The sequence below is a fragment of the Aspergillus novofumigatus genome (genome assembly GCF_002847465.1).
Source record: "Aspergillus novofumigatus IBT 16806 chromosome Unknown P174scaffold_8, whole genome shotgun sequence".
Taxonomy (NCBI): Eukaryota; Fungi; Ascomycota; class Eurotiomycetes; order Eurotiales; family Aspergillaceae; genus Aspergillus; species Aspergillus novofumigatus.
In genome coordinates this window covers 1,068,950-1,083,000 of record NW_020194281.1, presented here as the reverse complement: position 1 = coordinate 1,083,000, position 14,051 = coordinate 1,068,950, and the positions used below count along the sequence as shown (strand labels likewise).

At 48.7% G+C, this 14,051-nt stretch overlaps 5 protein-coding genes across 5 annotated transcripts; 3 read left to right on the top strand and 2 right to left on the bottom strand.

The window, feature by feature from the left end:
• Nucleotides 1-32: 32 nt before the first annotated feature.
• On the bottom strand, nt 33-1,682 carry P174DRAFT_292374 (NAD(P)-dependent alcohol dehydrogenase). Its single transcript, XM_024821597.1, has 4 exons — nt 1,650-1,682; nt 1,391-1,474; nt 1,168-1,290; nt 33-1,075 (listed from the first exon to the last, which is right to left on the bottom strand). Exons 2-4 carry the CDS (start codon nt 1,415-1,417, stop codon nt 149-151), a joined length of 1,077 nt encoding a protein of 358 aa, XP_024678865.1. The 5' UTR covers nt 1,418-1,474; nt 1,650-1,682; the 3' UTR covers nt 33-148.
• A 995-nt stretch (nt 1,683-2,677) lies between these two features.
• P174DRAFT_463719 (FAD-binding oxidoreductase) lies at nt 2,678-4,695 on the top strand (the record flags this gene model as incomplete). Its single annotated transcript, XM_024830310.1, has 5 exons — nt 2,678-2,939; nt 3,025-3,967; nt 3,997-4,298; nt 4,367-4,524; nt 4,555-4,695. 5 exons carry the CDS (start codon nt 2,678-2,680, stop codon nt 4,693-4,695), a joined length of 1,806 nt encoding a protein of 601 aa, XP_024678864.1.
• Nucleotides 4,602-7,897, bottom strand: P174DRAFT_445186 (Het-C domain-containing protein). Its single transcript, XM_024828274.1, has 5 exons — nt 7,869-7,897; nt 7,384-7,801; nt 7,150-7,322; nt 5,083-7,087; nt 4,602-5,004 (listed from the first exon to the last, which is right to left on the bottom strand). The coding sequence occupies exons 2-5, from the start codon at nt 7,713-7,715 to the stop codon at nt 4,833-4,835; spliced, it is 2,682 nt and encodes an 893-aa protein (XP_024678863.1). The 5' UTR covers nt 7,716-7,801; nt 7,869-7,897; the 3' UTR covers nt 4,602-4,832.
• A 2,059-nt stretch (nt 7,898-9,956) lies between these two features.
• On the top strand, nt 9,957-10,925 carry P174DRAFT_463717 (uncharacterized protein; the record flags this gene model as incomplete). Its single annotated transcript, XM_024830309.1, has 1 exon — nt 9,957-10,925. The coding sequence occupies one exon, from the start codon at nt 9,957-9,959 to the stop codon at nt 10,923-10,925; it is 969 nt and encodes a 322-aa protein (XP_024678862.1).
• Nucleotides 10,926-11,307: 382 nt separating this feature from the next.
• P174DRAFT_413034 (Clr5 domain-containing protein) lies at nt 11,308-13,767 on the top strand. Its single transcript, XM_024824332.1, has 2 exons — nt 11,308-11,601; nt 11,706-13,767. The coding sequence occupies exons 1-2, from the start codon at nt 11,486-11,488 to the stop codon at nt 13,360-13,362; spliced, it is 1,773 nt and encodes a 590-aa protein (XP_024678861.1). The 5' UTR covers nt 11,308-11,485; the 3' UTR covers nt 13,363-13,767.
• The last annotated feature ends 284 nt before the right edge of the window (nt 13,768-14,051 follow it).

Below are 14,051 nucleotides of genomic sequence, written 5' to 3'. Positions count from 1 at the left end.
ATTATTTTATTCCAAATATTAGACTCCAGAGCGGCTACCATGTCTTCTTCGCCTCCTGGTCTCAAAATAGGTAGGGGCCGAGACGGCGCAGGTCCACTGATTCGAATTACACTTTTTCGAAAGTTATATGATCATCGGGGTGGCCGTCTCAATCTTGGATCCCAGCAATGAGTGTTTTGATGCCTTTCCCGGCCTTGACTTCCTTGAATGCCTGTTCAGCGTCATGGAACTCGACCACACCGGTGATAAGATCCTTCACATTGACCTTGCCGGATGCGACCAGGCCGACCGCGAGCTTATAGTCACCACTCCCATACCGAAAGCTACCTTTGATATTCAACTCTTTCGTGCAGGCCGCCATGATTGGAAACATTATTTCGCTCCGGCCCATGCCACCTTGCACGTATGTGCCACCAGGGCGCAGAACATGAATTCCGGTGTGAACGGACGGTTCAGCCCCTGAGGCGTCGATGACCACATCTGCACCAACTCCTAGGTTGTTCTCTTTTCTCAGTCGGTCCGCGTTGTCCACCGCGCTTACTTTGGCGGGCTCGAAAGTTGATGTTGCCGCATATTTCTTGGCAAAGTCCAGTCTCGCCTTTTGTATGTCCACAGCGATGATTTTAGCGGCGCCAAAAGCTTTTGCGACGGCACAGCACAAAAGCCCGACGGGCCCGGCTCCGAAAACGATCACGGACTGGCCGGGGGTGACGCTTGCTTGTCTCACGATGTGAGCAGCGACGCCTAGAGGCTCCATGAGAGCCCCCTCTTGTAAGGAGATACTGTCGGGAAGTTTGTAGCAGAAGTCCTCGGGAAGTACATAGAACTTGGCTAACGTGCCATCGTATGGTGGAGTCGCTGCGAAGGCCATTTTCTCACAGAGGTTGTATTTGCCAGCTTTGCAAGGTTCGCATCTACGGCATGGAATACCTGGCTCCATGGCGACACGGTCTCCAACTTTCAAGCCTGTGACAGCTGAGCCGACCTTGCTGATGACTCCGGAGGACTCATGCCCTAAGACCATAGGATCCTTCACAACAAACTGGCCGATCGAACCATGCTCCCAATAGTGGACCTGAATGCAACCGATGCGAAACAGTCAGCCTGATCAACGATCCCGCGGGACAGGTGGATATAGAGTGTTAGGCTGAATGCGCAGATACGTACATCACTGCCACAGATACCAGTGAATTTGACGTTCACCAGTACATCGTGAGGGTCTTTTAGTTCTGGAATAGGTCGATCTTCAAATTTGACCTGGTGAATACCTTCGAGGACAAAGGACAGATTCTATTTCGATAAGTTGTTAACCTTCTTGCTTCTTCTTTCCCCTTCTCCGCGCTCCTATTGCCTTTCATGGTTGGTAATGACACCAGAGACGCGGACACACCTGGGCAGTGGCTGTTGATGTACTCATTTTGTATCGCTTTTGTCTGTGCTCAAGGTTCGCCGTCTATTCTTCTTCTTATCATTCCTTTATTGATATAGGAAATCTCAGCCGGTTGTTTTGTGAGAACGTCGGCGGTCTGAAGAAGGTACACGGAGGTAAGCTGAAGGGGAAAGACAGAGGAAGAGAAGGAGGGTTGCTTGCTACTGTTATACTCGACAGGATAAAAGAGAGGAGGGGCGTGTGGAGAAAGAAAGCTTACCCAAATTATCCAGAACCAGAACTTATGAACTGGAGCAGCGAGCTTTTCAGAGAAACATCTATCTAGATAGTGGATAATATAGCGACCTGAATTGAATATCTCCGCTCCCCGCCCAGTTGTCTGGTCACACTGGTGGGGGTGACTTGACCTCAGTCGGGTCGGGCGAGACCCTTTTACTTTGTAGGTATTGGAAATTACCCGTGTGGTACCTCCTATTTAGCCGGCGAAGCTGGGAGAAAGAGGTTGAAACAGGAAAGAAGACGGAAGGGGGAAATAATGGTCTTCTTAGATTCAGCTTCGGATGAGACTCGCCTCTCATGCCACCTAATATTCATATGGCTACTCTGGGGATGTGGTTGGTGTCAAACTGATGTCATAGCCCACCTAAGAAGCAGTTGCCATGAGTACATCATATTCCCATCTTCGCATATAAGGTATCCTTAAACATTTATACCTAGTGAGAGTCTGTTCCTGCTTGACCATCTCCTTCCTCATCTCCTTTCAATAGTCCCCATATTTACTGTTCCCGTGACCATCATCGCCAGACGGGTAAATAAGTTAGCGTTGTGGAGATGAAGTCCAACTGAAAAATGTGTCTGTATTTACACCCACAGTTCTTTGAGATTTAGGAATGACTTGACTACGCAGTGGGACAATTGATGATCAACTTTTTAGCCGTTATACCGTAGCTATAAAAACAATAACTCACACACGCAAGAAGTAAAAAATATGATAAAAGAAGAAAGAAAGAAAGAGGACATACCTAGGTAATAATCACAATCACAACACTCATACCCCTCTACGGAGTAAGGTAGATAGGTAGTTTTCCCAGGACTGGCCAATGAGCAAGGCTTATTAAGCTAGATGCATATGCATATTTCCGTTGGAGCGCTGCTGAGGAGAAATTATCCGTCATGAACGGAGTATCACTGACCTGACGGAAAAATCAAACGCCTTTCTATCTGAGTTACCTGAAGGTTGGGTCGAGATATTTGCTATCTTTGGTTTATATTTAATTCCCCATTACTATGGTCGGATCGAATGTCCTCCTCCAGCCCTGGAGGAGGGCGGTTTCCCATGCTGTTCGGCCGAGGACGACCACACCTACGTACCAGTACCGATACTTCAGGGCAACTGCTCGAATCTCTGCCAACGATAAGTCGCAGTCCTTTAAGAATCAGCTGTATGAGAGTACGCAGCAGCGGTTGAAGCGGGAGCGCGCTGAGCAGGAACGGTTTTCTCAGTATCAGACTCAGTCACCAGGTGGTCGCTATGCGGCTTTGACGTTCGGTATGCGATCCGCTCAGGGATACGTGCCATGGGTACTTTAGCTCATCTTCTTTCTTCAATATGGCTCTAATTCTCATCTTAATAGCATTGGTTTTCTTCTCTACTGGTGCATATTACCTAGGATCATTGAAGCCCGCTAGTCTTCCAACGTCGTCAACCACCACCCTCTTCGAAATCGAGCCGCCGCTCCACAATATCTCACCGGCAAATCTACAGGCCGCTTGGGCAGACTTCGTTGAGATTCTAGGAAAGGAAAATGTATCCACGGAACATGGTGACCTCGATGTACATTCCGGTTCTGATTGGTCTTCGTACACACTCAAAAAAGATGAAAGGCCTTTCCTTGTCCTCTATCCAGCAACCACCGAGGAGGTTTCCCGAATTATGAAAGTCTGCCATCAACGGGTCATTCCTGTGACGCCCTACTCCGGTGGTACCAGTCTGGAGGGGCATTTTGCTCCCACGAGAGGAGGGGTGTGTATCGATTTTCGCCGCATGGATCGTATCCTGGAGCTCCACAAAAAGGACCTTGACGTTGTGGTCCAGCCTGCAGTTGGGTGGGAAGACCTTAATGAGGAATTGTCTAAAGAAGGTCTCTTTTTTCCACCTGACCCGGGTCCCGGCGCTATGATTGGCGGTATGGTCGGCACTGGCTGTTCCGGGACCAATGCTTACAGATACGGCACAATGCGAGAATGGGTTCTTTCTTTGACTGTTGTCCTTGCAGATGGAACTATTATCAAAACAAGACAACGTCCGCGGAAATCGAGCGCCGGCTATGATCTCACCAGGCTGTTCATTGGAAGTGAAGGAACTCTTGGGCTTGTGACGGAGGCTACATTGAAGCTGACTGTCAAGCCCAAGAGTCAAAGCGTTGCCGTTGCTAGTTTCCCATCCATTCACAACGCCGCAGAGTGCGTGACCCGCGTGGTGGAAGAAGGTATCCCAGTTGCGGGGGTTGAGATCCTTGATGACGTCCAAATGAAATGCATCAACGATAGTCGGACGACTCGTCGACAGTGGAAGGAGTCACCTACTCTCTTCTTCAAATTCACAGGGACCCCGTGGGGGTCAAAGAACAAATTGAGCTTGTTCGGAAAATCGTCTCTAGTAGTGCAGGGCAATCTTTCGAATTCGCTCGAGGGGAAGATGAAATGAAAGAACTTTGGAGTGCTCGGAAAGACGCGCTCTGGAGTGTGATGTCCATGAGGCGAGGTCCCGAGGACCGCGTTTGGACCACCGATGTGGCAGTGCCGATGAGCAAGCTGCCCGACATAATCGAGGCAACGAAGCAGGATATGACAGAAAGCGGATTGTTGGCCGGAATTTGCGGCCATGTCGGGGATGGCAATTTTCACGGTACTACACCTGCTGTTTTCCCATCATTAAGTAAAAGCATAAAGCTAATCTCTGCCCAATTTTCTTAGCAATTATCCTGTTCAATGAGGATGAAAAGAAAATTGCGGAAGGTGTTGTGCACCGAATGGTCAAGCGAGCAGTTGAAATGGAAGGCACAGTCACTGGCGAACACGGGGTTGGCCTCATCAAGCGGGACTATCTTCAGCATGAAGTTGGGGAAACCACGGTGGACACTATGCGGCGGGTAAGTTATTAGGACTCTAGCTGTGGGACTGGTTTGGATCCCGACGTTGACTCTATGCAGGTAAAAATGGCGCTGGATCCCCTTCGCTTACTTAATTGCGACAAAGTTGTTCGAGTAGAACAACCAACGCCAGGGGAATTAAAGAAGTGGTGAACAGTGGCATTTACAACAACAGTACTAAGGAAGGTACTTCACGTAGCTTGAACAAGCCAAAGAAGGAAGAGCGCAAAGTAAAGATGGTGTGCAAACGACGTTTTCGATACTAGCGATTAGATTGACCGATCGCGTCGCTAATATCCGTAACCCCTTGACTCTGCTTCGTAGCGTCTTCCGTACCCATGCCGTGGCTCGGCGTACTCACTGCTGTCGTTGTCCTCGTCTCCACGGTACTCTACTCGAGTGTGATATTCTTCAACTTCTTCGTATGCTCCTTGCCGGCCCTCGTACCGTGGCTGATATTCCCTGCGCAGACGTGGTCAGTGATACATCCGAGTAAAAGGTCAACGTCGGCCAAAGTCCCCTAACGTATGTTTCACTAACCTGTCTGGCCTGCTGTGTTCATGGAGCCCAGTCCGTGCAGTGTCATATGTAGAACGGCCGCTGTCATAATCGTACCTGGAATTCGTATCGTCTCTCCTATCATCGTCTGCACGTTCATAAGCCGCCTGCGGTCTTTGTTGGGACCACCGACTTTCACCACCATCATAGTCTGGTCGATCGCGACTGTACTCTACACCTCTCCGATTCTCAACGGAAGGATATCCCTCAGCGGTCTCATAACATTCGGAGTCTGAACGGCGATCAGGGTTCACGTGCGTATCCTCGTAATCTTGTCTACCACCTCGTGAACCGTGCCTTTGGTGATCTTGGGACCATTCCCGTCGCTCATGATCATCCCCTCCTCCCCCACGGACGTAGCTCGAGGTGCTTTCGTATGTCGGGCCATCATCGTCTCTTGAGCGGCCTTCATTCCATCCCTGTCGAGCCTCCCTTCCGTACTTGCTTTCCCCGGAATATCGATCCTCGCCGTCAGCCTTTGTTTCGAATCGGCTCTGGCCTCCATACTGTCGGTGAGATTGTCCAAGGCGCCCATCCCCCTGAAAATCAGTCTCGCGTCTTTCATTATCAGACCGACGGGGGCTGGAATCGCTTAGTAGAATAGATCCGACTCCACTCACAAGACCTCCAACTAAGCCTCCGAGAGCTCCACCGCCCGCAGCCTCTGCCGCAATCTTACCAAGACCGCTGGTGCTCGGCTTATAACTCTCCTCGGGGCTAGTTTTACCCCTATGGAGTGTTAGAGGCTTACCGCATCCATGTCCTGAATCATGCACGCCTTCTTTGTGATTCTTGCCCTCACGAACACCCTCACGAGAGAGCTGTTCCCGAAGACTCTCCTGTTCCGCCTCATCTTTTCTGCCCCACCACTCCTCGACAGTGTTGAACATGATTTGGCGTATATCAGATGCTCCGTCCTCACCATATTGACGTAAAGCCGGATGATGGAAGACGCCGGTGATGATTCGGTCTAGTGTCCTGTCCACATCAATGTTTTCATCGTCCCAGCACTCCATCAGCTGAGGTACTGTCCATTTGACTACTCGGGAGGCAATCTGGCCGGCCGGTTCGTTCAGGACGTTCGAGAAATGATCTTTGGAGAGCATCGAGTGGGTGGGGTCTGAGGAATCATCATCATTGAATACAACGTGCTGCTGTGCCCGGCTACTTTCAATGACTTCGGAGGAGCCGGTTTGAAGCTCGACCTTGACCTGCCGGATGATGGGAAGTATATAGGGCGCAAGAATGGAGAAGACGAAGATGTTGATCTGCTCCTGAAACTGTTCAATCAGCTCCGGCAAGACTGGGATCTCTTCAATGGCGCGATTGATGGACTTAATGAGCTCGTCATGCCACTCAAGAACAGGGTAAATCTGCTGATGCACATCGTCCAAGTACCGCGTCCATTCCTCGGGCTCACGGGGACTGATCTCTTGATTGTGCTGCTTGGCGTTTTGAGACTTGGCTTTGAACTCGTCCATTTTGTTGGCTTGATCATCGCTATTTCCAATCAGTCCCTCGGGGATCTTGTTGAGCAAGTCCTGTATGAGGCTCTCGGAGGGAGTTCCACTTTGTGACTCATTGATGACCCCTTCAAGAGACTGGACTTCAGATTGAATCGTCTTGTCCGACAGCTCACCCAGTACCGAGTGAAAAAAGTCCACACCGCCAAAAGTGCCAGTAACAATGGGATAGACGTAATCCTGAGCACCGTCAACTTCAACTTTGGTGTTGCGACCCACGTGCGGGAAGACCGTTGATTCTCCCAATTCAATAAGACTCAGTTCAGTGTAATTGGAATGTGCTGCATAGTCTTCCAAGCAATGGAGGCCAGTGCCAAGCAAACGAAGAGCCTCATGGAGGTCATCATCATTACGTGATCTTGCATACCGCCGTCCCAGCTCAACCGAACGCTTAAAGACTCTGCGGACCAGGCCCGCAGAGGTCCCGATGCCGAGATCCTCACTAGCTATATAGTTTTTCAGGCCTATATGTTGGGGATTTGAGAGATCAGCCGGGCTAAGTTTTCAGTTGAAATGGGGTTCCCACCTGTCCTGGGATCGACCGACAGCTCGCGCTTCTCGTCAACGGGGCCTCTCAATCGACGGTCATACCGGCGCGCGTCCTCCCCTTCGGCATAACCGAGAGGATTATCGATATGCTCAGTAGGCTCATAGCAACCTAGGCGTTCAGTGGTCACCTCAAATTCTTTGGTTCCGTAGCTGCAGACGTTTCTTCAGCAAGTGATCATTGCGGCAATGCCTGCAAATGTTGACGGCTTACCCAAAACTAAGAAACCCCAGAACCCATATCAGGATGCGAATAGCTTCGGCACTGACATATTTCAGGGTGCCGACATCCACGGCCTGGCTGTAATCGCGAAGCCAATTTCCAAAATATACGCGCTGAACATCGAGCTTGCCAAATTTACGGCCACCAGCTGCACGGGCCAAGAACAAGGTTAACAATGTATCTTCAATATCGCCATGGCGCCAATTTTGGCCCTCGACTTGCGAAATTGATGCGATATTGCCGGCACCGAAGGCCTGGGCTTTCCCCGATAGCAATAGCAGGAGCAGAATGGAGAGGGTCAGGCTCTGGACGCTTGACCCCATGGCTGGTAGATCCCTCTTGGATAAAATAAGGCGCCAGAGTTCGGGATTTCGAATAACGTTTATGAGCGAATATGCAAAGATAAACCCTGCTACTGTCAGAATTCCTTTATAATAAGGATAGTCTTCTAGGGTAAGGGTTAGGGAAATACTGACTATATTCAACGGGGTCTGCTTTTTTCCTGGATAAGGAGGGGGAGAGGAATAGAATGAGTACCCCGCCATTGGTTTTGATTCTGGCCTTGGGCGAGAATGACAGTAAGCAAGGAGTGGAGTGATCGATATTTAGTCAGGATTAAGGAGCCCTATCACCATTCGGGTCCCCAATTGGCCTCTTGGCGGTATACAATGATAGGACAAGCCCTCAGACTTCATGCTCGTTGTTAAGTGCTTAACGTCTTGGCAGCACCCACACAGGTTGATAAATACCAACAAAACAGCTAACAGTGGGTATCAAAATAGATCTATGAACTGTTATTGGTTATTAATTATATGGAGTATTTAGGACTCCTAGCAATACTTATGGTAAGCCTAGGGAGTAATAATAACCATGATAAATAATAACAATAATAGTACTCCGTAGTGGTGAACTGATGATGATATACTCTGTAGAAACTTCTCACTTCAGGGGTGAAGGCTCCAAGGATGTTATTTATGTAAGGTACTTATTACCTAAGGTAAAGGTACAAGGCCCCGGGGACGTGGTGTACCGAGTACTATTGGAGAGAGAATACCTTACTGTAGGTACACTGTAGACTAGGAAAAGGCCATCCGCGTCCGGCGGCGCCAAGCAGACCGTACCTTACACTACCCAAGTACGGTCCGGTACGTACCTGTGGTACTACAGGTACCGTAAAAGGTACCTTATTTATCTCTGAAACACCCCAGCCACTGCGGAGTAAACAGTCTACGGAATACTCAATGATCAGCTATACTTCATTTTTATTACGGACATTCACAGCCTAGTAGTTATAGTAGGCGGCGAAATGTGCTTGTGAGTATTGTCTCAAGCTCTAGAGGCGTATTTCAAGATATGTGATCTATCGTTCATCCTGTCTCCCGTCGTCTGCCCAGTAAGGCACACACCACACTCAAGTAGAGTCCGCCCGCAAGGAATAAGGTATCATTCACCTCGTAATCATCATTATCCAGGGTGTTATCATGTAAGACTGTGCTCTGTACATAGGTACCTTCACTGGGTACCTGCACAGAAGCTAAAGTACCAGCCTACCTACAGTAGTGGATAACTTACCCAGGTAATGAGGTCATAATGTGACGGTAGACTATGCATTTTTGGCATAGGCTTACAACTTATTAGATAGGCTACTCCATACTACCAGGTAGGGAGATACATTATTGTACCTGACGTTCAGCTGTACTGTACGGAGTGCTTGATACAAGTATTGTAGGTAAGGTAGGTATCAACATGGTTTCCCAGCCTTGTCCGGGAAACCACCCACTCCTCCGTCTTTCCGGTAAATCCACAATGTGTCCTGACCTCCTAACCACGAGCCTTCTTGGTCCTGTGGCTGACCAGCGCCCAAATGTGCGTGCAAATCATTAACTACATATTGGCTTTATGTCCCAGCACCTCCTCATTATTCAATCTGACCATAGACTTTGGGTCTGCATCTCTTGTTTTCAGCTTCACCGATTCTGATTGATGCCAGTGGTCTGGGCCGGCCGATACCACACATAGTCTTACCCCGCTACTCTCTCGGTTCAACTCCGGTAGATATCAGATAATAGATACTACGAGCTTCAAGTATCGGCTTCTTAACAACGGCTTTCACTTGCCCTACTTGCACTTACCTAGCTATTCAGTGTGCTCTGAGACGGCCATGAATTCCTTGTCCTAGCATTGAGCATATATTGTCTCATGCAGTCCAAGGAGACTGTCATCAGAGCGCTCTCCAGGAATAGGAAAGGCGGTTTATCTGACCTCCCCTTCGTTTGGCACAAGCGAAAGTCAATTTGCTGCAAATAATCTCAATCGATTTGATCCTCTTTACCTTCAAATTCTTTCCATGCATATTTGGACAGCGCATTTGGAAGATAGGATCCTGTCACTTCGCCATGATACTACATTGCCAGTCCACTCTTCGGCCCAACTGAGCGACCTTATCATCTGATACATGAAGGATTCCAATTCACACGTCTTGTTCCAGAGGTGATACCCAGTCATATCGACAATCTAAACAATCACCCAAGCATTGGGACCTTACTTGATTGAGGTACAAAATCATGCCCTTACTCGCAAAGTCACCTCGCAATACCCTATCAACAATGTCGATTGATCACCCAAGGTCATCTTTTGAGGAAGAAGGGCTCAAAATATCCACGAATTCTTGGAGAGGAGACTGTCGCAGCGACTCTCACACTACAGCTGGTGCCAGGAGGACTGTTTCATTGCATACCCGGTCTATCAGCGGAACACCATGTTTCTCTACGGCGAGCAGCCCAGGCATGGACAATTCCGACTTACGTTGCGTTCACCCTATGCGCCAAGTGCCTGGTGCCTATACACCACAATTAAGTCAGTCCTGTCAAACACCTCTCGTGGAAAACGAGGGGTTTGAAGGACGAGTCTCGACTGAGCCAGGACGGTCCACTCAGACAGAATCTGATCCCCTTCGATCTTCTGTTCGTGGATTTGCTACACAGACAGCGCGACATTCGTTGCAGATGCATGATAGTTCGTTCACTAGAATACCTAGTATATCACAAACGAATCTGACCGGACGAACATCTTTTGGCTATTCACGAGACAACAGCAGCTCCCTTGAAGCAGCGTCACCAGTCTCAAGATCATCTTTAGATTTCGTGTTCCGATCGAAGACACGGACAAGCATGGATCCTATATCTCGTGCCGCCACAATTCAAGCAGCACGTCAAGCGTTTGAGGAAAAAGAAGCAGCCAAAGCACGCAAGCTTGAAGAACAGCAAATGAGGGCTGAAGAGAAACAAACGAGACGAAAAGGAAAACAAGACTGGCGCACATCATTTACAGTTGCAAACAAACAGGAACCAAAAAATGCGCTATCTGAGAAGTCGAGTGCCACCGAAGAACTAGCTGCTCCCACGGATGTGCCACAACGCAAGTCGAATCCAGGCTCTTGGAGATCAGAATCCAAGACGACCTGGATGTTGTTTTTAACATGGTTACGGACTAGGGTCTTCAAGATACGCAGGAAGTTCCAAAGTTTGGGCTGATCTTCAAGATACGCAGGAAGTTCCAAAGTTTGGGCTGATATTATTTAATGTCCCAATCATAGCGGACCCATGATATGGGTATTCAGTTGGAGCGAAGGCTGGCCTTAATAGATCCCATTTACCGTGCCTACATTCGAGGATCACCCGCTTAGTTGGGTCATTTGTACGATTTCCAATGATCGTATGAGACTCTCATGAGTTGAAACTTGTCCAATTTCTTTGTCTTGCTGCCTGCCATGGGTCGTATTCTCAATGTAAAAATGTGAGTAAGTAGCTGTCTCTTCGTAAGGTGAGCAGGAATGTGGCTGATCACGTGAGCGGTACCATCACATTGCGCAGAAGCAGTCTCTGCGCAGCCAGACTTATAGGATTATTCTACGGCGTGCCAGATAGCTCAACATACTACAGCGGCAGTGCGACTACGGTCTGCAGGAGCGACAACAGACGCCTTTTCTTGTTCCTTTGTCCTATCGGCTCCCGTTATCACTCTTCCTGATATCAGATCCGCTTCCTGGGACGCACCTCCAGCGGGGGGGGAGCGTCTCACCGAAACTCTCGTCATGGTATACGACTGGGAGGGCAAGAGAGAAATATGCTATCAGATGTACATCAAAGATAAAAAAGCGCTGGAGGAAATTATGGAATACATGCGAAATGTATATCAATTCTCCCCCAGGTATGCACATAGTCCTTTAAGCCAGTGTTCTTCGTCTCCCATTCGTGAAAACGCAAGAGTCGATTACATTTCTCATTCACATTTGGCTAAGACATACGTAACAGTAAGCGCGCCTTTCAGACTCAGTTTAAGCGATGGGGTTTTCCTTCCAAACAGAATCCGGCCCACAAAAATGCAGAGCTTGTCGCTCGCATCAAACAACTTTGGGAGCGGAATACAAGCCAACGGGACATGCTGCGTGTCTTGAATGAAGAAGGCTTTGAGATTAAAGAAAGAGAATTGATGCGAGTACGCGCGAAGAATCGTTGGCTACTCCGTGTTCCCAATGGAATGAAGTCGCAAGCAACTATCCGACCATCTGTGCAGCTACCAGAAGACGAGGGACTACTGGCACTCCAACAGGAAGTATACAAGACTGCAGAACCTTACTACGACGCTCAGAATCTTCCTGCCGATTCATCGGTCATGCGGCCTCCATCGCCTAGCTTATCAGCTGATGTACTCGCGAAGCGTCAAGAGAGACTTGAACGCTTGAAAGCGGACAGTGCTGAACGTTGGGCTTCCAGGAAACGGCGTCGGCGCACCAGGGAATGGGCTGGACTACCAGCCGACCCGCCTGGGCCACCTCGCTTTCCTTCTGAGACGACAATCGATGAGAGTAAGAAATACCTGAGCCTAGACAATTCTAGTTACCGTCAAATAAGAGATCAGTTTCAAAGGATATGTGAAGAGGCAGGGTTCATCAAGAAAACTGTTGCTGGACCTGAAAGATGGCAGGAAGCAAAAAACAGACTAATACAAGAGTCTGAACATCTTCAGCGGGTATTCTGGGAAGATCCCAATCGACTTGATGCCAAAGCTCTCGCTCTCGATGTTGTTTGTACAGATGTCACTAAACGGATGAGGACTTTAGAAAGGCGAATGACAATCGCGGAAGCTAAAAACGCCCTCGGGATCAATCCAGAAGAAAGCCGCCAAATTCGAAACGCATTTTACAATACACTAAAAGCGGCTCATTTTACCAGCAAGTTGGAGGCTGGTGACGAGCATTGGAAGCAACTGAAGGAGAGTTGGATTCGAGACACTGAGTTGCTGCAACGCATCCTTGCCCCTGGCTCGGCAGATCCGGAGCATGCTACGAAATTGAAAGCTCTCGAAGTCCTCTGTCGCGATGTTATGAAGCGACTTCGTGATGACCAAACCAAACGAGATCCCTCTCGGAAGAAGTCTATTACTCGCACCAATATTTCAAGTCCAGACGCTGCCGGTAGCCATGACAATAGTGCATTCGGCAGCATTACTAATGGAATCAGCACGCTTGCGTCGCAAGCTCTCGCCAGCGCCCCGATGACATCGGGCGACTTAAATGATATGCAAATAGATCCCTCGCTTCTGCAAGCGGCAAATGATACCTCGTTTGCCTCAGCAAGTCATGATACTGGGAATTCTTTTGGATACGTTGACCCTATTCTAGATTCAACTTCGCTGCAAGTGCCGATCTATGTGCGAATCTATCCTCCAGACCAGGTTCACGAGGAGTCTAAAACCAGCGTCGAGAAACTAGCAACAAAATCCGTCGCCGAGTTACGCCAGCTAGTTGTTTCTAGGTATCCTGGTTCCATCGTTACCAAGATTCAGGGAATCGATCAGGATGAGCATGGAAACGAAGTCACTTTCAACATCCATGACGATAGTGAACTCGACGCTTATTTAACGCATGTACATGGGCGGAAGGCATACTTTGTCTGTCGCCTAGCTTAGGCCCTAAAAGGCATCCACATGTGTATCCAATACACAAAAAGGCGACGGATCGATCGGCTGTTTGGCTTGAACTCGGGAACCATTTCTTACGCAATTGTGCCCTGCTTCATCCTGCCTCGACGATCTGTAAATTGACCTCATGCTATCTTGCTTAGGGTAGGAAATTTCCACTATAAGCTGATGTTGCTTTCAAACCTGTGGTTGAGTGACGTCAATCGAGATGACCCATGGGGTTTGCGTAATGAGATCAAGTCGAAGCCTTGATGAAATGTCCGATCTGTCACGATTTATGTGCACAATTGAATTATGACTCTTGCTATATGTGATGCGCCTATGCAGACAACCAAGCCAAATCATATAAAGACACCTCACGGTCAATAATGGCAACAAGCACAGCAAATAGAAAAAAAAATTCCGCGTCGTATGAAAAAAATAAGGTACATTGATTCTGGTCTGCCCATTCAAGTTGTAAGATTTTGCACCAAACTTTTGAAAAGAACACTAGTGGGAGGCAACACAAATGGGGGAGTATCAGTAAAGACCCCGGGTAGCCCAGATGACTGCGAAGCTGAAGAGCTTCCGCTGACTGGAAGAGGCTGAAGATTACCATGCCTACTCATGTCGCGAGAACGTGTTCCAAATAAGCCCCCAAGCCCGTAATTGTGAGAGGTCCCGTCCTTGGATTGCGG